General features: G+C 40.6%; 2 protein-coding genes across 3 annotated transcripts in view; one reads left to right on the top strand and one right to left on the bottom strand.

Moving 5' to 3' along the window:
* Window positions 1–12926, bottom strand: part of LOC123756380 (katanin p80 WD40 repeat-containing subunit B1) — a 126471-nt gene extending 113545 nt beyond the window's left edge. Inside the window, exon 1 of one of the 2 annotated variants that reach the window (XM_045739490.2) lies at window positions 12554–12926. In XM_045739490.2, coding sequence (XP_045595446.1) covers window positions 12554–12602 — 49 coding nt within the window. In that variant the 5' untranslated portion in view covers window positions 12603–12926. The remainder of the gene's footprint in view (window positions 1–12553) is intronic. The other variant, XM_069331200.1, reaches the window with a different exon arrangement.
* A 344-nt stretch (window positions 12927–13270) lies between these two features.
* LOC123756381 (UPF0598 protein CG30010) lies at window positions 13271–24060 on the top strand. Its single transcript, XM_045739491.2, has 4 exons — window positions 13271–13447; window positions 15015–15063; window positions 18344–18486; window positions 22297–24060. The coding sequence occupies exons 1-4, from the start codon at window positions 13271–13273 to the stop codon at window positions 22639–22641; spliced, it is 714 nt and encodes a 237-aa protein (XP_045595447.1). The 3' UTR covers window positions 22642–24060.
* Window positions 24061–24192: the final 132 nt, after the last annotated feature.

Genomic DNA, 24192 nt, shown 5'->3' with positions numbered 1-24192 from the left:
ACAGTGTATTGCGTGATACCAGGCTGTACCTGGAAGGGGTTCTGAGAGTTTCTTCTATTCCCCAAGCCCGGCCAGGCCTGTCTTTACTCTCTCAAAACGACCCAAGACGAGTGGTACATATTAGGAGTGTACCGATCCACTCCCACCAAACCAGCTTGCTGGTCTAATGGCCCAGCTCCAATCTCCCGCGATCACCAGTCCCCAAATTTGGAACCTAATAGATACTCCCAATTTTTTGTCTTCAGCTAATACAGGTGACACGTTTAGCCTGCAGGCCATCACCACGTGTTCCCCTCCCCCCACACCACCCCTACTGTCCCCCCTTCCCCCACAACCACACCTGTCTCCCCTACCCCCATCCCCCCACACGCATGAAAATACCAGCATTAAGACGGACGATAAAGGCTTTACCGAGATTAGCACCATGGGGGTAAATATAGGAGCAGCGATAACAGACGTTGAAGGGAAGATGTGTGTGCTGGCTCTGGGTGAACTCACGTAGGGAAAATATATAGAGTACGCAGAGGAGGAGGGGGGTGATGGGGGGGTGTGTGGTTGTGAAGGGGGACGGGGGGTGTGGTGGGGGCAGGTCACGCGGCTTCCTGCTCAGTACGTGCACACTTATGACACCTCCCTCCTAGCCTACCTTGTATGTTTGTGAGCGAGCTCACCTATTTGTGCCTCCAGGATGGAGCATATAAGCTCTTAGGCCTCCGCCTTTCCAACCATGTATCATTTAATACAATGACTCCAGAGCTATGCGTCACGAATTATTTCTACATTTTAGATTGTGCAGAATCGTCAGTGTCACTTCTTCGTCTATATCATTTTATACACACATTTCTAAATCATACTAACTACTAATTCTCTAAAGGTATATTTATTTATATCCACGTGGGTCAGCTCTATCTTTAGAGCTATCTTTAGAGCTCATTCATGTCCTCCCATATTTATTGTAAACATTTCCTCGATACAACCCTGTCCATTACTTTGAACTTCAGAGCTGTACCCCTGGTTCCTCTGGTGTTGACAGGTCTAGTTCCTTCAACCTTCCACGTACCCCCATACCTACGTACTTCAGAGGTATGGGATACATCATTGAAAATTCTTCACTCAGAAAATTCAGAAAATTGTGCACTCTTCTAAATTTCTAAATATCTCTTCTAAATATCTTAAAATCTTTCTTATCTTAATATCTTTCTAAATACCTCTTCTAAATATCTAAATATCTTCAAAGTGACACGGAGTTCCTGCTGGGGGCTTATTCTTGGACTATATAGGTCCCATGTTCCTCTAATTGTACGCCTGGGGGGGGGGTCTTTTTTTATACGTGCGTGGGGTACACACACACACACACTCAATTCGACACCTGCTGTGTTCGTGTGTGCACTGGTACTGGGTACACACACACACACACAACATACATACACACACACACACACAAACATACACACACACACAAACATACACACACACACAAACATACACACACACACACACACACACACACACACACACACACACACACACACACACACAACACACACACACACACACACAAACACACACACATTCGACCCCTGTAGTGTTCGTGAGTACGGGTGTGTACCCTGGTACTGGGTTTCACCGCACGTGCGGAAGAACCGCGGCTGCCACAGTCGCGTATCAGGTGTCAGGTAACTGTCAACACCATCGCCAGTGTGTCAAGGTTGGCAATTGTGGGCGTAGAGGTCAGGCCGGTGTGGGCGTGGGAGGGAGATCTGACTGACATGGGAGAGAGGGGGGAGTAAGACTGACATGGGAGAGAGAGGGGGGAGTAAGACTGACATGGGAGAGGGGGGAGGGGAAGATTTGCAGCATGTAAGTAGACAATGTCAATTCGCAAATCATTCACAATAAAGCTGCTAAAAGTGTCTTATTAGGTTTGGCGTTTGAAGTGTAGCGTCGTGTAGAATGAAGTGTATGTGTGTGTCTCGAGTGTTAGCGTAGGTGGTATAAAGGTTAAACAGCCGGAGTGCAGAGGGCGTCGAGGGCCTTACCACCACCATCTTCCGGAACACCGCGAGAAGCCTCACAAGAAGTATACTGGGTCGCCACCTGAGGCCAGCCACCTGTCACAAGGAATTGCCTCCCACACAACACCCACGGTACAATATTACAACACAATACTCCTTGCAACACAATTTGTGTTGATAAACTGCGACGCAAATACTATCGGGATTGATTGTAGGCACTGTGACGAGTCGGTGATTACATCTGATCGCTGGAGACGAGTCAATGATTACATCTGGTCAATCAGGGAAGATATTTAACCAATTACGTTATTGGCCTCAAACTGACGTCTAGGACAGATGCTGTCAAGTTGACCGCCAGAGAGACTTTATACAGGACCTTGGTGTTAGATATCCATTGCCTTGTGGAGGACCGTGGTGTGTAGCCATTCATTTCACGAGTGAATATTGATTCTCACAAAGGCTCTCAACAGATTATGCAGTTGTATAGTTCCTTGGTCAGTCACATATTTGAGCATTAACATTTTGACTCGGGCAGTCACATACCTACTCATGGAGCCACATATCTACTTGCAATTGTATTTTCATATCTCACATCTCTTAATTCAAATGTTAATTTACAATTCCTTTTATTTAACAATCAATTATTTAAATATAGATTGCAAATGGTCACCAGGGGCCAGATTCACGAAGCAGTTACGAACCTGTACATCTTTTCTCAATCTTTGGTGGCCGTGTTCACAATTATTAAACAGTTAATGAGTTTCGAAGCACCAGGAGGCTGTTTATAACAATAACAAGAGTTGATTGGGAAGTTTTAATGCTTGTAAACTGTTTAATAAAAGAAACCAAAGCCGTCAAAGACTGAGGAAAGATGTTCACGTTCGTAAGTACTTGCGTAACTGCTTAGTTATCTGGCCCCAGGGTTGTAGTAGATAGGTGGGGCCTGTAGACTGCTCGAAGCAATAGCCTGTTGGAACAACTTTGCCCAAAGTCAAGCCTGGCCCAAGGTTTTTGGGGGTTTTAGAAGAACTCTCAGAACCCACTCCAGATATGCTCCAGGTATAACCCTTCAAGCAGTTCTTTCTACTACAAGTGTTCAGAGTAATTCATTCAGAGATTCAGAGTTCACGGTAAGCCGTTATCTTGAGACGATTTCAGGGCATAGCGTCCCCGCGGTCCGGTCCTCGACCAGGCCTCCTTTTTGTTACACATCCCCAGAAAGCAGCTCGTAGCAGCTGTCTAACTCCCAGGTACCTATTTACTGCTAGGTAACAGGAGCATCATGGTGAAAGAAACTTTGCCCATTTGTTTGGAACCCGGAACCTCAGGACTACGAATCCCAAGCGCTGTCCACTCGATTGATTGATAAAGATAAGCCACCCAAGAGGTGGCACGGGCATGAATAGCCCGTAACTGTCCACTCAGCTGTCAGGCCCCTATCAGCCGTACCCACTAGTTTTCCCCTGGAACACTTCTCCCCGCCAATCGGGTTACATCCAGGTATCCAATTACTGTTGGGTGAAGAGAAGTGAAACCTCACTTCTACACTCGTTTGATGACTGGCTACTCTGGCCGAGCCCTTGTCTGGTGGATTGTTTTATCATGCTTGATGACTGACAGTTCCCTGCCTGTCGATTGGTAACTGAATGTTTCCTACAGCAGCTAAACCACTACTGATGCCTTCAGACAGCTTTCTGACCGACTGTTCCCAGTGGTTCAAGGTCTCTCCTAGACGCTGCCTGAATAACTGTTCACTAGTGGCCACTCAATACTATGCTACAGCTTCCTTGTGCTTGCTGACTGGACACTTCGGACGTAATTACTTGGCTGCAAGCTGCTTCAGAGTTGCTGTGCAAGGGGGTCCCTGTGGCTCTCTGGAGGAGGACGACCTGCTAGATGTTGTGGATGGGTGTGGTTGGGTCGTTAGCTGGATGGGTGTGGTTGGGTCGTTGGGTGTGATTGGCTGGTTGGGTAGTGCAGTAAAAAAGGACACACACACAAGAGAGGAGGAGAGAAACAGGCATGACAGAACAACTTGTAAACACTCCACGCGGTCGTCATCATATTCAAAACAAACCCTTATTTGACACAGCTCCTCGACGCCCGCCCACTCCCACTCTCCCATGCCCACCCCTCCCACTCTCCCATGCCCGTCCCTCCCACTCTCTCCCACCGTCCCCTCCCACTCTTCCCACCTTTTATATGTATCATCTTTCATTTCTCTTCCCATCCTCCTCTCACTATTCTCGGTTCAGCTGAAAATTTGAGTTTCAAGCTCATATAACTAAACACTTATAATTATACAGAACACCTGTCCACCAGTTTCTCCACATCCACTCTCAACCCTCCCCCCAACCACTCCCCCTCAATCCTCCACATCCACCCCCCTCAATCCTCCACTTAAACTCTCCACGGGACTTTAGCGTCCTGCACTTGGAGGCAGAGCAGCCTTGACCCATATCAACAACAACCTTCCTTATGATACCCGTTACTCATCCCAATGGTGCCAACACCCTTCATGCCTCCAGCCTCCCCCGCACACCGGCTGATTCAAGGTCAAGAGGCGGATACCAAGAACTGGAGCCCCACAAACGAACATACGTACCCACACACACACACACTTGGCCAATGACAAACATTATTCAACTTCGACTAATTTTGTCATCCTCCTTTCATTGATAGTTGTATACGCTACTTATCTCTAATATTAATATATTTACACTCATGCACACATTCACTACATTTGCGTCTGCAATCTTTAGTGTGCATGAGCATTTAACAAATGACGTACAAAAAACAAACTTCTCCACAAACTGCAAATTGCTAATAATACAAGCAAGTCCGAGAGCAAATTTCACCTGCGGAACAAAGTTTATTTGGAATCTACGCATAGTATGGTTCAAGTAAGTTTATTATGATAAACCATATCCCAGAAGGATAGAGTAGCTTACCTGGTTGATACCTGGTTGATGGGGTTCTGGGAGTTCTTCTACTCCCCAAGCCCGGCCCGAGGCCAGGCTCGACTTGTGAGAGTTTGGTCCACCAGGCTGTTGCTTGGAGCGGCCCGCAGGCCCACATACCCACCACAGCCCGGTTGGTCCGGCACTCCTTGGAGGAATAAATCTAGTTTCCTCTTGAAAATGTCCACGGTTGTTCCGGCAATATTTCTTATGCTTGCTGGGAGGACGTTGAACAACCGCGGTCCTCTGATGTTTATACAGTGTTCTCTGATTGTGCCTATGGCACCTCTGCTCTTCATTGGTTCTATTCTACATTTTCTTCCATGTCGTTCACTCCAGTACGTTGTTATTTTACTGTGTAGATTTGGTACTTGGCCCTCCAGTATCTTCCAGGTGTATATTATTTGATATCTCTCTCGTCTTCTTTCTAGTGAGTACATTTGGAGGGCTTTGAGACGATCCCAATAATTTAGGTGCTTTATTGCGTCTATGCGTGCCGTATATGTTCTCTGTATTCCCTCTATTTCAGCAATCTCTCCTGCTCTGAAGGGGGAAGTGAGTACTGAGCAGTACTCAAGACGGGACAACACAAGTGACTTGTCCCTATTTAAACTATTTCTACCCACTTGTATTTCAGGTCCCTCAAGAAGCCCACAAATCCATACTGCAAACACACAAACATATTGTACAAAAGTACATTAACTCAATAGTTATCACATAGTACACATTACAAGAACTTTAGCAATATACTCGTGGGGCACAATGTTTGCATCTCTTAAGAATTGTATTATACCACTATCACACATCCAAACAGCTTGTCTGGGTACACGTGACAGGATGAACAATCCCGCGGGTTTTCTTCCTAATGGGGAGTGTTGTACATGCTGCTATGGCGGTGTGTCCACTCACAGGAATAAGTGGCGCTGCCTAATAAACTTGCCCCTCGGGGCAAAAATAAAAAAAAAATGATTTCCATAGGGACGCAGCGTGGTTAACATTCTCCACCACCACCACCACCACCCTTCTCAAAATAGCCATTGGGCAATCAGGCTGCCTGTCTCCATGGGGCCATGGATCAGGCAGGCTGTTTCAATCAAGATGCGTGTTTTGGTCTGGCCCATGACTCAGGCTAAATGTTTTCCTTTGCCTTTCTTTCAACCTGGCCATTGGATTTTTTTTTGTATCAAACAAGCCTGTGTCCTCAGAGGTGGTGTTTACCCCCTACGAATACAAATATCAGATGACTTGATGCAAGTCCTGGGAAATGAAAAATGGCGCACCTATCTATTTAAAAATTGAATTGTAATATCTTATCTAAAACCAATAAGCGTTCTAATGCAGGCGATGAGTTACAATAACGTGGCTAAAGTATGTTGTCCAGACCACACACTAGAAGGTGAAGGGACGACGACGTTCCGGTCCGTCCTGGACCATTCTCACAATCGACTTGAGAATGAATGGTCCAGGACGGACCGAAACGTCGTCGTCCCTTCACCTTCTAGTGTGTGGTCTGGTCAACAAGCGTTCTAATCTTACAGCGTAATGGTGTAATCCCCCCCCCTTTTATCGTTATAATTGGTCTACAGATATGACTGAGTTCGGTTGAGTTTGTCAGTCCGCAGCAGACAGTGTCAACAAAGATCCCAGAGGGCTGTTCCGTGTGTCACGACGGGGTGGGGCCTGCAGTCGTGACGTCACCTCGTGCTCCTATTTTTAGCTTCACTGCTTAGTTATACTGCAAGTGAGGCAGGCAGCTGGTGGTGGGATATTACATTTTAATACATTTTATGTTAATTATTCTCACTTTTCCTCTAGCTCATCTTTCCTGCACATGCCAGATCAAGAGGCATGAATCATATCCAACTTTTGCGTGGTCTACCAACGCATATTTTACACTATTAAAGCATTGTTTTCAGTAAAACTGTGTTAACTTATTACATGTACTGCTCAATACTCTAAACACGAGACATAGTATGGGATTCATAAATACAGCTGTATACAAAAGCCCTCGTATACAATTTCATGTAAATAAAACGTATTAATTATGCAAAGTTTACGTAAATCCTCGGTTTACTGGTCTACAATGGGAGCAGAGTCAGCAGTCCAGCTTAATCCTTTCTCAGCCACGACCACAGAGCAGCAGCAGCAGCAGCCTGGAGCCCACACAACCTCGTTATCGATGGTGGTGGTTTTAGAAACAGCTACACGTAACAAACAGTTCCAAGCAGCACTGGCTATGGCGAGCCCGTCGTACTTACCTGGCACAGGAGATGTGTTACAGAACCTTGGTAATTCGCAACACATTTAGGGCAAGTTAGTTCAGTCATTTATTATACACCCTATACCCATCCCGTAGGCGGCGGTGAAAAGGGTTACACATGTTCATAAATGGTTCAGGAATCGAAGACAAAGGCACGTGGTGTATTATTTTATTACAGGCAAGAGCTGTAACGGTCAAGATCAGTACCAAACAGCACAGGTATCTTTATCCCAATCATTCTTTTGAAAGACGTAAAACAAGGCAAGGATGACTATAGAGAATAGAGTGCAGAAGTACGAAAGGTGGTTGTTGTTAAAGATTCGCTACCTGAAACAAAGAGTTCCAGGTAACACAGGCTATGGTGAGCCCGTAGAGCCTTTATACGAAAGGCATAAACAAAGGAAGCTTGACATCACCAAGTCGGTATTGACCCCTTTAACAGCGGATTCGAAACATACGAATTTATATTTAAAAAATATGAAAAACATTAAAGTGAACTTGTAAAGTTTAAAAACATAGAATGACACTTCAGAATAAAACTTGTTGGATGTCAATGGGGCCTATTGCACCCATGTAATACATGGGCCAGTAGGCCTAATGCAGCATTCCTTTCATTCATATTCTTGAATGGTAGGCCTAGATAGGAGAAACGAAGAAATACCTGAGCGACAAAGCAAGCAAAGTCAAGGAGAGAGGAATTGCCATGGTCTTGCTGCAGTCAATTACGGATGAATAAAGACAGGAGGAAGGCGTTTCGAGTGGATACGCACTACCAAGAGGCCGGTGGTGCCGTAAATCAAAAACAACGGTCTGGCGATTGTAAAAAGCCATGGAGCTGTGTGTAACGGGAGCACTCTCCCTGACAGCACGCCCTACAGTCCATATTATTGTTTACATTCCATCCATAGTGGCCATAGGTAGTCAGTTTTGGAGGCTAGGTTGGCAGGTCATGCTCTCTACAGGCCATCCACACGCCTGCAGCCAATAAGCCAAATTTGCAACCTGCAATTTCTTCCCTGATTCCCGTCCCTGAGGCCTGGTCGAGGACCGGGCCGCGGGGACACTAAAAAGCCCCGAAATCATCTCAAGATAACTTGAAGATAACCCCCACCCCCCTCTCTCCCCCCCCCCAAACAAGGACATCATACAAGAACCTTCTCAGTCAGCCTGACAGCAGCACCTCAAACTACGAACATTTTCTTCTCAGGTCTCGAGTGAGTCGTTAACTATAATGAGCAATGTGGCAATTTGTCTATAATGAGCTAACCATTCGTAACTGACACACTTCGACCCATCAAGGCTGAAAATTAGTTTCCCCTTTAAAACCACCGTCCCTGAACATCTCTGAGTGAGAGTAAGGCAAAAACTCGGTTAAGTATACGCCAATATAACTCCCAGAGGTGTGTTTACCAGCAATTCCGAAGTGGCGGAGTGGAACAACCTTGGTCTATTACTGACTTCTTTAATACTAGGCTACACTCTCCTTATTAACATTCATATACACTAAGATCATTTGCTTGCAAAAGGATTTTGCTTTAAACAAGCAAGAGCACAATGGCCACACTACAAGCACACGGCAATTTCATATTTATCTTTTTTTTTTTTTTACATTACAGTGAACACTAGTTCCTGGTCTCATGTAAGTTTTAATTGTTTTGACTACCCATTACATCATATTTAAATGAGATTTTAATGATATAGCATCTTGATGAAAATCATATTTTGGCAATATGTTTTACAGAGTCCAAGGCTATGGTCCTGAGCTAAGCCCTCGTAAAAATTGTGTCTCAAGGTTACAGGCAATGTATGCATCATAAGAATGCTTAGCCATGTATTTGAATGTATTTGAAATGTATTCATCAGTTGATAAGAAAACGTGCCTACTTAAAGGCTCAAATATTCGAAGGATGATTGTTTAATTATACAAGTACAACACTGTCAATGCATAATGAATACTATGCTCCAAAATTGGTTTATGCAAAAGTGCCATACACCAATGCCACTTTCTAAGGCATTCTGGAAAGGCACTAGTTAAATTGGATTCCAGGATATCTTGTACAGTCCATATTAAGGAATACAGGTACAGGATTCCATGTTACAGTGGCACACATACTGGAAGAATTTTATGATGCTGTGGGTGTATAAACTGGATCTTCACCTTGAAAACCTTGACCAAGAATCTATAACTCATAATTTGTGCTAGGTAAATATTTCAAGATTATTAAGCACTGCAATTGAGAAATAAGTTGTGAGAGGTTTAGAAATACTACAGAGCTTCTGCAGTGAGAGAAAGGAAAGTACTTGCAGTGAAAGTGAACCGAGTGAATGGCTCCATGTTAATTAAAAGATGATGATAAGACTCCATAAAGATATCATGGTTGTTCAACTTGTACACTGATTAGGCACAGAGTGCGCTGTAACCAGCAATGAAAGTGACAATACATATACAGTACAAGGCATGTGGGAAACAATGTTACTCGAGAACAAAAAAACTACACAATCGGTACATTATTACAACAGAGAAGCAGCTGAACAGCAGACGAGTTTGCAAGTCCAAATATATACGCAAATATTAAATATAGTACAGGTACTGGACTGTATAAAAGGCTTTTTAAGGAAAGAGAAGGAGAGAAAGGGGTGATTTAGTGTAATAAATTGTTTTAATTCCCTATATAAACTTTATATCTTGTTTTATAAAGTATTTATTTCATAAAGACTTCATTGGCTTCATTTAAATAAATGATGCAACACTTTTCAAACTATTTTCATTGCTACTTCTGCCAAACAAAGAATCTTATACTGTATGCACAAGTTCATAGAGCATATACTATAAACATTATAAAACAAATATAGTACCTGAACATTACATTTTTTAAAGCACTATACAATTTACTGCTTTTGAGTCTGCTCATGATGTAGCTATATTGAGTTTGGAAGAGGAGTGAGCAAAGAGAAGTAGGACGCTTGATTAAAAGTTATTCATCCTATAACCCACAAAGGAAAGGATAACATACCAACAATAAATAAATAAACCAGCAATCATGCCCAAGGGATGCAAAGGAAACACAAAAAGCAATGAGAGGAAAATCATATTCATTCAATACCTTTACAGTCTGCTGGTTTCCATGGGCTCTGACTAAACAAACACCTGAGCCCCAATCGCCTATGTATATGTAGTGAAGTGTGTGACATTAATAAGGCCTTCCATTATTGACAGTCTAGCCATATTTATATTGAAGCAACATAGCCTTTGGCCAAAAGATCATATGATGCAAAGAACCTAAGATGAAAAGCAGTTTATATACAGGTAACAGAATTAACAATTTTCTAAATCCCTGAATTATAAATTTACTGATAAGGCTATTATTACAAATTTGCCTACATTAATATTATTTCACATTGATAGCCATTTATATAGTTCCATACACCAAAGCAATCCTTTTTGTAAACTATGAAAATGTAAAATAAAAGCAAAATATACTATACGTATAGTCTTTCCATAATTTAGAGAAACTTCAGATATAAAAATAAATTATTAACACCTACAAATCAACTTTAGGTTAAAATTTTGTACATGAAGATAAATAACAAATTTGCTTTACAATGCAGTTTCCCATCTAAGTTTGTGCCCTGATAACATGGGAATTCAAGCAATTTGAAGTACAAAGTTATTGCTCAAATACACCTCTGTATGCGATATATTATTATTAAAGTACAGTATGGTTGATAATATGCATATTGCTTGGTCAGTCAGATTAAGCACCATTGAGTGACTTGTGACTACATGGACACTGCCTCACTTGTCCTTGTTTAGAAGTGAATTTTGAATGGTAACTGCCCAGCTCCATGGCTGTTTGGATTAAACATAATCCAAGCAGTTGACATTCTGAGAACACTATTATGCAATACTGTATTGTTTCAAAAGGGTAGACACACCCAATTTTTGTGCCATTGCAGTCATTCGACACAACACTGAAAAAATTTATAGTGCCTGCACAACTAAGTTTAAAGAGACCCTAAAAATACTGTACCTGGGATATCTTAAATATACTCTAAAAACGTAATAAACCATGAAAGGTGCCCAATAAAAACTTATTAGAATATAATTTTTTCCCACGATTCAGTGTATGGTTTTTATGAAAATTACAGTTATTTAATAAATCTTTTACTTTCAGGTGGATGTGTGTTCCTTAAAGTATAAGATTACATGGGTAGATGACTGCATTATAAAAAGTGTTTGGAGACTGTTACAGAAATGAGCATATTTTCTAGTCTTCAGATGCCAAAACTATGTACAAAATTATCTTTAAATCATTTGAAAATATCACTGATGCATGCCAAACATACCATGCTACTGTGCATATTTATATCAGATCTTAAAGATCAATGGTTCCCAAGGAATGTATCACTGAACATGGATGTACAGTTTCTAGTTTTCAGGTGCATAGGGAGAAGCAAAAAAATCCCCAAGCAATAATGAAAACAATAGTAAAGAGTATCGTTATGGCCTGCTTCCATTTTCAATATCAGACCTTAATGCTCAGCAATACCAGAGAAATGCACCTCCAAACCTTGGATACTTGGCACCCATCTCCAGACACCCAGATCCAAACATCCAGGAATCATAAGAGACAAGGAAAAACTGAAGCAGGCCAAATAGTTTATAGGAATGAAGGAAGGTAATAGACAGTCGTCACAACTTGATAAGGGTCAAAGACATACCCAAAATGTTGTCGCTTCATTTCATGCCTGGGTCAAGTTATTTGTTTTCAGCCACATTATGGCTTATTTCCTGCATATAATAGACCATAATATACAGAGTTAAAGAGAAACTCCCTTACAATAACAAGTCTTGTTGTCTAGAGTAATAAGAGTAATAAGTCTTGCTGTCAGGAGATCCACACTAGGGATTCCAGACACTTGGATGTCAAATGAGACTACCGTACTTTATCAATATTTGTGGGTAGGCCTACTAATATCCGGTGTCATTTTATACAATGTCTCCTCTTCTGAATAATTCAATAAACTTTGTAATAAAATTATTGTAGTTATTTGAGGTAACTAGTGGAAACTAACAAATTATAAGACTGGCACTAGATCAATAGGGTGAAGTAGGACACTGCACTATTTTTGTTTTTATCATAAACCAAACCATAATTCATACATAATAATAAAAAAAAACATATCAAGGCACCACACTAACCGCGTGAACACAAACAGAAGCGAAACACAAATACAAAATAACGTTTTTGGGGAAGAGTTATTGCCTGGGAAACCGCCCCCAGAGCTACACAGGATAGCTCTACCATAATACTCACGTAATTTCCATGTTCTCTTTGACAGATTGGGAGACCGATTAGGGTTCATGTTGGCCAGATAAAATAATCCTCCATCCAAGAAAACCTGAGCCGTGGGAGGGCCTGACAACGATGACACCGAATCAGCTGGTCCTTGAACCTAGTGTAAACAACCACCTGGTAAATGAGCTTCTTCCTAGTATATACACTTCTCCCACTCCCCCAGTGGGCGCTTTACTCAGGTCAGCGGCGCCATTACTTCACTTCACTCTCCCGCACCACATAAACGTCAGCACTGGCTCACTGTGGCGTCAACAAAAGGTCCCCCGGCAGCAACAGTACCCGTCAACACGACCCTACAGCCACAACACCATTTCAGGTTTTCCGACACAACAGCCGATGCCAGACTGTAGAGTTGGTGTGATTGGTTGGTCTTGGAAAGGCAGCCATTCTCATTGGTTAGTCAGCGGGAGGCAAGATTGCATTTAACCAATCATGTCATAGTTTCTGTGTTTATTATGGCTTTCATGAAACACAGTCACAACAGAAACTATAAATGTTTACTACACAATGCTTATTATTAAAAAAGATTTTCATACTATTGGACCTATATTTGTATTTAATAAATGTATAAGTATTGTAAAATAAGATTTATATTGAGTAAATAAATTAAATTGTAAAATTCCAACTAATTTATGCTCTTATCTAACCCATAATGCCCTATATCGTAATGTAAATATGTTGACCACAACACTTGGTAGTAGTATAAGTCCGTCTCTGATTGTTTCAGCCTGCAGAAGGTTGCATGCTTCCCGGAGATGGTGCACGAGTCTACAGCTGACGGAGTACGTGCAGGGGCAGTCACCAGAGCCCAGAGTCAGGGAATACTTCTACTATGTCGACCACCAAGGAATGGTAGATGGGAATGAGATCTTTTTTTGTCAATTTTTTAGAATTAGTTGAGTTTTTATTTGTAAGTTTCATAGGGGCCTTTGCGATTTTGTCATTTGGCTTCGATTTGGTTCGCTTGCTCAGAGGTGACAGGCTGCCTGGCGCCTCTATCGTCTAAGAGTCCCAGGGTATCGATAGATAATCTTCCAGTTCTTTATGTGGGACTGGGGCTCGACTCTGCGAGAGACGCCAGGATGTCGCCAAGTATCTGTCTTACAGTGTGTTTATTTGCCATAAGGAGCAATGATTTTTCTGCCAACAGGTAATGTCTAACCTCCAGACTTGGAGTTTTTCCCAGACTCTGGAACGACTGGATACATACAGCCCGGTGCTGTAGCTGCCCCAACCCATTAATAACATCACTGATATCACAGGGGCCTTTGTGATATTTTTATTTCTTTTTATTAATATTATTTACTTTGTGGTTATAAAAAAATGTAAATATGTATGTATCTATAATGTAAACATTGTCATCAGGGTCATGAAATAATGTTGGTGTGGAATGTGACAAATTAAACGGATCATATTTTTCTTAAAGTACCATATGTCTTTTAATATTTTGATGAATATTCTATGCAATGAATTTTACCTATTACAGAATATACTTAAATTCTATGTTGTCAAAATCCTCTGGGATACTGTATATATTATGTGGCATGGAATTAGAATTTTAGCCAAATTTTGTAGCTCTAATATTAGTAGACAATAAAAGTTTATTATATGCCTACCAATCTGTAAAAGTATTTCCATGTCACTGTAGTAGCAGTACTTGTAATACAGGCTATCTGTGTTGTTGCTTGATATTAAATTAGATGTTGTTACTTGCTGTGAATTTAGGTAAGTACTGTACAAGCAATTGAAACAAAAGATAACACCTAGACTAGGTCTGAACTGAATATTTTATTCAATAAAATTTGTTAGGCTTTAGATATAAGATTTAAATATTTTTTTTTTATCCAACATAACACTGTATACTGTACATGTTTTCTAAGTTTTAATATTCATGTCCACAACAGTAATACAGACACCTTTCCTACAGTATATAAAAAAAAGTGCCTCATTTGCCATTTTCTGTACCTTACAGTTCTTATTTTAGCTTGTTTATTTCAATCCTGAATGTTTCCCACCACCTATTACAGTGGTAGAAATAAGGCTATGGAGATTGGTCACATTTAAGATTATACAAATTCACAGAGAGTAATCACTCTAACATGATGTGTCAATCAGAAATTACGGCTCCTACAGATTTTCTCCTTATGCAACTTGCTATCCATAATTTCAGATCAGATATGCACTTCATTAGAGTTCAGGTTCATTTGTTTTCCTCTTCATAATAGCTTTCTGAAAATAGTTGATAAATGTTTACAGTGTAATTGGCTTAGTTATGTAAGACAAACGTAATGGTCGGTACAGGTAAGTATACTCAATTGGAATGCTTCATTCCTGGGCCAAGCATATTGGAGTTTATATACTATTTATCACTAATGTCTTGTTTTAGATGTAATTAATTCTAATTTCTTTTTTTTTTCAGCTCTTTTTGGATGATGCAAGAATCAAGAACTTTACATCTTGCTTTAAAGGCAGGTGAATTTGTATATAATATAATATATGAGAATCTACAGGAGCCGTGATGAGGGTTCGAACCTATGATCTGGGTGTTCCCAAATGAACGCTCTAATCAACTACACCATGACGTAGTCAAAAGTGCAACCTGGGGCACAACCTGGTGTACAACCTGCGGTAGCGCATAGGTTCGAACCCTTATTATGGCTAGTGTGGATTTTCCCATTGATATATCACGATAATGTTATTTCTCTGTGTATATTATATTACACTACATTATATTATATTATATATTATATTATATTATATTATATTATATTATATTATATTATAATGATGATCCATTCACTTGGACCATCAGAGCCTCAAACTGCAGACAACAAATGCAGCAGTCCACAGTCCTACCAACTCAGCCATGAGTGCCCACAATAAGGAAGGCTCTCAGCGACACCAAACTGGTATTCAACTGGAACTTAAGGCCAGTTGAATACCAATGACATAAAGAGGAGCCTTACCACATCTGGATGTCCAACCGAGAGTCCCCGTTACCTAATGCCTAGTAACTCGGGTGTTAATGTTGGTCATCCAGAGGGGATTATAGTGATCCCCTGAAAGAACAGCAAGCAGTTGGAATGGGACTGTTTGTACATATCAGTCTTGGCTAACACCTACATTGACTTTAGTGTTGCACATTCTGGTGGTGCTGCCACCCACAGGGAATCAGCGGTCTCAGAAGCACAGAGAACTGGATCACCACTACAATTTTGTCCCCATTGCTTCCAAGACACCTGGTGTCTAGGGTAAGAGTGCCACTATTTGCTTTTGTTTAAGACTCTAGGTTCTATGTTAATTGGAAAAAACGAGAGACCCTAGAACTACCAGCTTCTTTTTTTCAGCCCCTCAGCATGGTAATACAGAGGGTTCAAGGTTCCTGCCCATCATGTGAGCAGCTATTTATGGTTATATATTTTATTTATATAAAATATACTCTTTAAGGATTCAAGAGATCCACTGTTCAATTGGAAAAACCATAACACATTGGTACCATATGTACAAGACACAAATTTTCACATGCCTCCTTCACTATCTATCTTAATACAAATATTTGATTAACATAACCTCTTTCGCTAAGAAAACCAACCTTTTTCATCATTGACCAATTATTCGGTTTACCCGTGTTTACTTGAGGTCACCACCAGTGGCCACGATGATAGGAAATTGGCAGCTTGATAAAGGTCCCCCATTTTCCTGATGATTTTTTCCAGCTGGATTTTGAAGAGCTATGTTTTGACATGGCTGTTGCAGGTATATGGTTACATGGGTTTAGTACCCTATGAGCTTAAAACCATCTCCTATATTCTGACCTACGTTGTGCCTTGTTGAGCTTGAAGCCATTTCTCCTTGAATGTTTTAAATGTAACTACAGTATTCCAATAACTATTTTGTCATGCACTCGGCCTACTACAGTGTATAACTAATAGACCTATAGTTATTATGGTCACAATAATCATACTCTATTTTTATATAAGGGTACTATACAGTCACACTTTTTTTTCAAGCTAGACCAGTTCTACTTCACAGATCCCAAAACTACAACCTGGAAATGTACCTTAGGGAAAATGGAGACAGCATCCAGCTGAAACCACGGTGACGTGTAATACAGCATACCAATCTGGAGAATAACCACTCAAGTTTGTGCCACCTATTGGGTGGTAGTATATATGGATTATATATACTTTATATATAATCTTGACGTCGAAAAATACATGACAAACATGCCACTAGAACCCAAGAGGAACTGACCGTCTGGTCTATTAATAAACGTATAGAAGTACCAGATGGTTTTGGCCTGGCTACTCTTGCAATGCCCAAAAGGTTTTGGTGTGGCAAAGGTGTGCAGCACTAAGGAATTAAATCTAAAGATTCCTTGTTCACCACCCAAGGATTTTCTTTGGCTGGTGTCATGTATAAACATACAGGGCACATCTACAGACAAGGCATAACCAAGTATAAATAACCTCCTTTTTTATTATTTTATAAGTACACAGTGAACTTCATCAACTCCCATTAAGAAGTCCCAAGCACTACCCAAACACTGGAGTATCTCATTAGGAGAAACTCCAAAAAGAATGGGCCTATCTTCTGTGCCATGTAAGTATGACGGGCGCACCATAGCCCATGTTGCTTGGAACTCTTTGTTCTGAGTAGCTGAATCTTAAACAACAACAAACGACAGGAAGGACAACACTCAAGCCCTTCAAAGTAGATAATTCTGGTGAGAAAATAAGAGCAAGATGAATCCTGAGGAGATAACTACTAAGCCAGTTAGTGATCTTTACCAGGAAGTAGCCCACAACGGCTAACTGCCAATTTGTTTCTCTTCCAGACAGGATTGGAACCATGAACCTACAGATGTGAATCAGTCGTTCACCACTAGACCACAGAGCCAGGATAAGAATTTGTGATGAGACAGGGAGAAGGAATGGTGCCTAACCACTTGGGCTGTATGGTAGAGCAACATTCTCGCTTCGTGCTGATCAGCATTCACTCCCAAACTGTCCAAGTGATTGGCCAACATTTCTTACCCACCTTCCCCATCTCATCCCAAATCCTTATCCAGATTCCTTCCAAGTGCTATATAGTTGTAATGGCTTAGTGCTTTTTCCCTTATTAAGGAGATAACCATGAAATAATGTCGGGGGCAAACTGTTGGCTGAAGTCACTCAGGATGAAGAGCATAAATACAATCGTGAAGCATAATGCGATAAAAAAATACAATGCATGGCCCTCTATGGGATATTAAAATCCTAAGGAAAGTTAACCCCATTTATCTCAAAAACAGTATCAGTCCTCAAAAGAATTAGTTGACTGGTCCCAAACACACAAGTGAGGTGATGGGCAGGCAGGTGGAACCTTTGGACGTCCTGATCTGCCATCTGGTGGTACTATTTGATACTACACATGGTTTATTGACATTAGACACACTTTTACTTGCCCCATTTACATCTTTTCTGCTTTTCATCAAGATATGTATTTTGTTTGACTTTGGCTGTACTTTGTGGGCAGTTTTACTTGGTTAAGAAATTGATTCTTATGCTCTCCTCGGCTATGAGCATACCAGATTCTGGTTCTGGTGCTTTGTTGGACTCAGGACTGTGCGAGTCCTGAGGATTGGTAGTTTTGTGGCTGTTTCTGCAGTGCCAGAGTCAGTATGCTGGGAAGCTACAGAGAGCCAGCTAGAAAAGTATTCTTTGGGGCATAGATTTTTTCTAATTAGTGCTTTTTTTTTTTGTGCAGAGAAGAAGTTCCTTCAGTTTTTCTTCAGCCGACTTTGCTTCAATAAAACGGCAAGATATCCAGAGTTTCCGTTTTTCTCTCCATGTGGTCGTGAAAGGAACTTCATAAGATGTGATGATCTGCCACTGGTATTCACAAATTTGGTAAGATATAACTCATTATCTTTGATTTTGTTAGGATGTTTTTAGTCATATTTCTCTGCTTTGGGCATTTCTTAAATTGAAAGTTGGATGGTATCTGTGGGAAGTACAGAACAAATAAAAAATTGTCCCCTAAAATGTGCTGTGCTGCTTTCGCCTGGGCATGACGCAGCATTGCGTCATCCGTTTACTGTCGGTAATGCCGGGGATGACGCAGCATTGCGTCAACCACTTTAAATAATCGCCAAAAATCAGGTTTTTATCCGATTTTTGGGGGACTGGTTTTAAAATGCGCGCCAATGTCTTCCTATTTTCTTTGTTGAGCCTCGTGGCCCTCAGGCGGCTTGGCACACGCCGTGGGCCCATTGTTTTCGCTCCACTGTTGTGACCAATGTCGCCTCCCCTTGCATCTCAAACGTGTGAACATTTCGGCTATTTTCCGTGGCTATATTTCTTACTGCAGCTTTAGAAGCTATCTACGCTTACTCCACGATGGATAGTGATCATGAACAAGGCCCTTCCAGGAAGAAAATTGCGAAAGAAAGGCTTGAAAAGGGCGGGAATTGGGAGTGTAGCTGGAAGGCGTCTGAGCGCTCACTTGCGGCTAACGCGTGGCCCGTCTTCAACTCGTCGGCGGTTGGAGCGTGACCAGGTTTTTTATTTTATATGCTAATGTTCCTCTAGAGAATTTTATTGCGAACCCATTGAGACCAAAATGAAAGACCTAGGACGAAAATTGAGGTGACCAGAGTGAAAATAGTGAAAGCATTTTATTGTGTTTGCGCGCTCCTGGGTAACTCGTTCGCACTTTCTCTGTTTGCTGCGGGTAATTAGCCGGGCTTTTGGAGTTTATATGCATTTAGTGCTGTAGAGAATTCTATTGCGAACACAATGATACAAAATTTAATCTCGTAGGACGAGAATTAAGGTGACAAAGTTGAAGAGAGTATACACTTTTCAGAATTTACACGCGCTCCCATGACACCCTGGGTCCCATATCGCACAGTTGAGGGGTGGCGCGCGGGGTACGCCAAAGTGTTAATGCAATGTTGGCATCAAGGCATATATAGTACTAGAACTTTTAAAAACAGCAACTTTGCACTGAGAAACAATTTGGGTTCAAAAGTCACATGTTGTATATACCTAATATATTATTAGCATCATCTATTATGCAGTGGAGAGTATCTGCATATTGAACCCATTTGTGCTCATAGCTACAAGAAATTTGAATAAAGCTTTCAACAATCTCTAGAATAATGTACTTATTTATAAACTAACTTGCATTCCTGCCCAAAACAGGTAATTAGAAGACTCGTCAGAATCGTCATGAAAATAAATAGCTTTTTCATTCTTCAGTGGCAAAACTGCAAAAGCCTAAATCCAGTGCTCCTTAATGTCAATGACCTCCCACTACGATCATTAACCAGTATGCTGCTGATATCATTTATGTTCAGTAGTAACTTCCAGCTATGAAGGCACAAACAACAAACTTCACAGTAACTAGGAAAGCTAATGAAAATCTAGTCCTAACAGCCAGATGGAAAGAGAAAGTAGAGAATTTTCAGGCCAGACTATTAGATGATATCCTTACATGACAGAGAATGACAGCAGAATCGGATGGAAGCCCATGGTCATGAAGACTACCAACAAAGTACTGTATAAAATATCTTTACTGTTAAACTCAGCAAATCATGTAAATTTAAAGCTAGGGATGGTCAATATCAACTGACAATGCTTGTATAATTTAAAAAAAAGTGTTAATGCCATCATATAGAAAATACAAGTTCAAAATAGAACCCTTCACTTTGCAGGTAGAAGTAAAACAGACCAGTTGTATATAACCTTCAAAATCATACCCATGAACATGAGACTACTTTCCAAATGCCAATGAGTACATCTCAGATAAGAGAGAACTCCCTAGTCATCATGAACTGTGAAATCCAAGAATCTTAACACAATTACACAAAAGCAGACTCGGCAACAAAATGTTAGAAGATTTCACCCTCGAGTGACGCGTGTTATTTCCGGGTATCCACCCTATTTGAAACTTGATAAATGCCTACAAAGTTACTTCAGTTTACTAAAATGATCAGTAAGCCATCCTCCAGGTAATCAACAAGCTGAAATACTGTAACATTAATTGAAGATGCTAGATAAGGCTGGAGGTAAGGAATTTTGACATTCCTTGACTCGCAGACTAGCAAATGTTGATTCTTGCACTAATAAATTTTCTGCTTCTCCCATATTTCATGTATTATGTATTAATAACAATTATTATGTGTTTTATGTGTAAATAACAAGGGGAGAGAAGGTGAGTGAGGCAGGTGGCATAATTACCAACTGCCTCCTGGTAACAAAATGCTGCCTTCCATAAATCTTCACTGTGGTAGTTGGTTGAGAAACTATCCAATGCATACGTATTTACACATTATTTATGATTTGATGTAATAAGCTATCTATTTATCTCATCTTTCACTTTATTTAGGAAGATATTGCTCATAAATTTATTTAGTTAATAATTTGTCATGGGAGGGCTTCTTTAATAACTCCCCATAGCTAACCACATGGACAGCTCCACACACGTCATGTCTCGCCAAGCCCTAGTGAGTCATAACAAGCGTACAGAGGACCAGAAACCAAACTTGGTCTCCTTGGAGAGGTGCAAGTAGCAGGGAATTCCAGATAACCCCTAATGAAAAGACCATGCCAGCAATTAAGAAGAGGAAAACAAAACAAACGCAAAGGAAAATATGAACGCTTGTTTTCTGGAGGGGCCAAACAGCGACTACCTGTAGGTGACTAACCAGATAGAAAATGAAAAAAAGGACTCATCAGGAAAGAATGAGAACAAGGATCAAACCCCCAAAGGTGAGAGGGCAGGATGGAATACCCTACCCAGGGCAACACAAGCACCACAGAGACCAGGGATACTAGCCAGTTATCGAACTGCCATGACCCTGTCAGACCTCCAAAAACCCTTAGACTTGATATCAACCCAAGACATTAGAAAATCCTCTTAATCCTCTTAAGGATTGAGAACAATCAATATAATCACTAAAGAGTGGTTAACTTGGCCACCCAATAGCCACCCCATAGTCAAACCAGAGCTGCAGGATAGACTTCTGACCCAAGTTTATGAAACAAGAGGAGAGGTTGAAGGCAAACTCCACTAAAGGTCCCAGGAGATTACCCGGAGGGACCATGCAACCTAGGTCTAGGAAATGGCAAAAACTATTATTCAAAATTCACTTGAATACAGTCATCCATTCATTTAATATGATAAAATCATCTATGTTCACTCTCTCTAATCTTTAGAATTAATGAATTTTACACTTCAGGTTCTTGGCTCACAACCAAGAGACCAGGGTTCGATCTCTCGAGTAGGACTGAGATGGCTGGGCACTTTTCTTTCGCCTAATGCTTCTGTTCACTTAACAGTAAAATAGACACCCAGGAGTTAAGCAACTGTTATGGATTGCATCTTGGGAAAGGTCAGCAATTGGCCTAGGGGGGGATCCTTAGTAAGCCTAGATACAGGCTACCTGTTCCCAACAACAGGAATTAATTTCCTGACACCATATAATATATACTATGCTGCTCATAGTGTCCATTTCTGCTACTTTAACTTCATGTTTCATGTTCATTCCATGCTAGTATTACCCTACACTCAACCTCATTTCAGCAAATTCCTCTTTTTGTTGATATTAGGTATTTAATCTGAGTATCCATTTCTAGCTATGATCAGTTGTCGTAATTTTAGTTTCCTTCCCTCTCAAAAAATTAATATGATTTGCAATTTTTTGTTCTTTCCAGGTAAGGAAAGATGCACCATTAGGTCCAGAAGAGCACATTGCATATGGTAATGCAGGTGACTTAATGACCTTTCCATTCCAACCATCTGAATTATGCATGCAAGTTGAGACAGGGCGAGTATACCACCCAGCTCCTGAACGTGTTGGAGGTGTGGGACTCGTCAGGTCTCAGTTAGCCATCCAGCTCTCAGCACACTTTGTCTTTAGAAACGGTGAACACCAACCTCCAACTCACATATACTGGAATGATAAACAAGTAGAATTGTCCCAAAACTTAGTACCAGTGCTGCAAAGTTTAGAATATGTTAGAAAATATAGTTTAGGACTTTTGAAAGATAAAATTTAATACAGGGTCTATGTATTTCTTTTTCTGTAGTTTATGTATATGGTGATAAATTTATGGTACTCCCATGTACAGTATATTAAAAGGTACAATACTGTGATGGTATTTTATCATACAAAGTTGATTGGCATACATGCAATGATGATCATATTTAATAGTGTTGGATTTAACCTTCTGTTGTTTCATGGTTTGGTAGTTTGTTTATAGGAGTTGCCTTGATAATGAGTTATACGACACTTCAATAAATATTTATTAATGTGATTTTTAAAATAATACTGTACAGTATTTGAATTATGATGGAAGGAATGGTGCCGAGCCACTTGGATGGTCGGGGATTGAACGCCGACCTGCATGAAGCGAAACCGTTGCTCTTATCACCCATCCCAAGTGGTTGAGCTTCATTTTTAAGAGTGGAAAGTGAAGTAATGATGATGGTGATAAGGGTTATAGTCTCATGGAACTGCTCAATTGCATAGTTCTATTGAGTACATTATTAAAATCATTTCATTTTGGCTACTTCCATTGATACTCTTCTATTTACTACTTCGCCAAGGCTCGGGTAGTACCGAACTGAACTCTCATACTATGTTAAACATGATTTTTCCTAGCTTGTTTCAATAACCTGGTACAGATGAACAAATCCATAAGGGCCATGATGAGGATTCGAACCTGCGTCCGGGAGCATCCCAGACACTGCCTTAATCAACTGGTACAGATTTCCGTGTATGTATTGTACATATAAATTAATGTTATTTGTCATATAATACACTGTATATTTTATTGTTGTAAATACAGTATGTGTTTATACACCCAATTATTCTGCACATTTTGATTTTCATAGTTAAATACAAGGTGTTAGATCAGTTAGCCATGCTCATCTTTTAAGGCAGTATCATTAAGGATTTCAAAGGAAATTTTGTTTGTGGCTACATATATTCTGCAGCTTCTTTTAGTGATACCGGTTTGATGTTTGTTATTGCAATGCCAAATTAGTACATAATTTATTACTAATTTATTAAATTGGCAGGTCCCATGGCGCAGTGGTAAAGCACTCGCTCGGCACTTTGTGAGCCCTTTGGCCTGGGTTCGTATCCTGGCCAGGGAAGATTGTCTGGGCGCCAATCCTTGACTGTAGCCTCCGTTCACCCAGCAGTGAATGGGTACCTGGGTAAACGATTTGCCGGGCCATATTCCGAGGAAAATTATGATTAAGGACCTGCCCTAAACGCCATGCGTGCTAGCGGCTTTACAAGAGTGTTGGAACTCTTGACTATTTAAATAAATAAAATACTTTATACAGTATATGTATATATTTGGGTTTACAATTTTGTTTTAATTATATTGTCAGGTTACATAGATTGTATATATATCGCAAGGCTTAATTGCTGTAGTTTAAAATACAAGTCTGATAAAAGTTGTAAATTTGAGTTTTGGTGTGACTCTTGACTAACTTTCTTTTCCTGCACAACTGTTCCTTTTTATTTCTGCCAAGTGCCTTCAAAGCCAACAATTGTGGAACATGGTTATTATGGCAAGTTTCATTCTTTATATTTT

Source organism: Procambarus clarkii, chromosome 25 (assembly GCF_040958095.1).
Source record: "Procambarus clarkii isolate CNS0578487 chromosome 25, FALCON_Pclarkii_2.0, whole genome shotgun sequence".
In the NCBI taxonomy this organism is placed as follows: domain Eukaryota; kingdom Metazoa; phylum Arthropoda; class Malacostraca; order Decapoda; family Cambaridae; genus Procambarus; species Procambarus clarkii.
This window is presented reverse-complemented; position numbering and strand designations above follow the sequence as displayed.

Excerpts from the sequence above, each read along its gene's own strand:
- LOC123756381 (XM_045739491.2), top strand. The coding sequence starts at position 13,271 with ATGTTGACCACAACACTTGGTAGTAGTATAAGTCCGTCTCTGATTGTT. Across the intron at positions 13,448-15,014 it reads ATGTCGACCACCAAGGAATG|CTCTTTTTGGATGATGCAAG; the intron begins GTAGATGGGAAT and ends TTTTTTTTTCAG. Across the intron at positions 15,064-18,343 it reads CTTTACATCTTGCTTTAAAG|AGAAGAAGTTCCTTCAGTTT; the intron begins GCAGGTGAATTT and ends TTTTTTGTGCAG.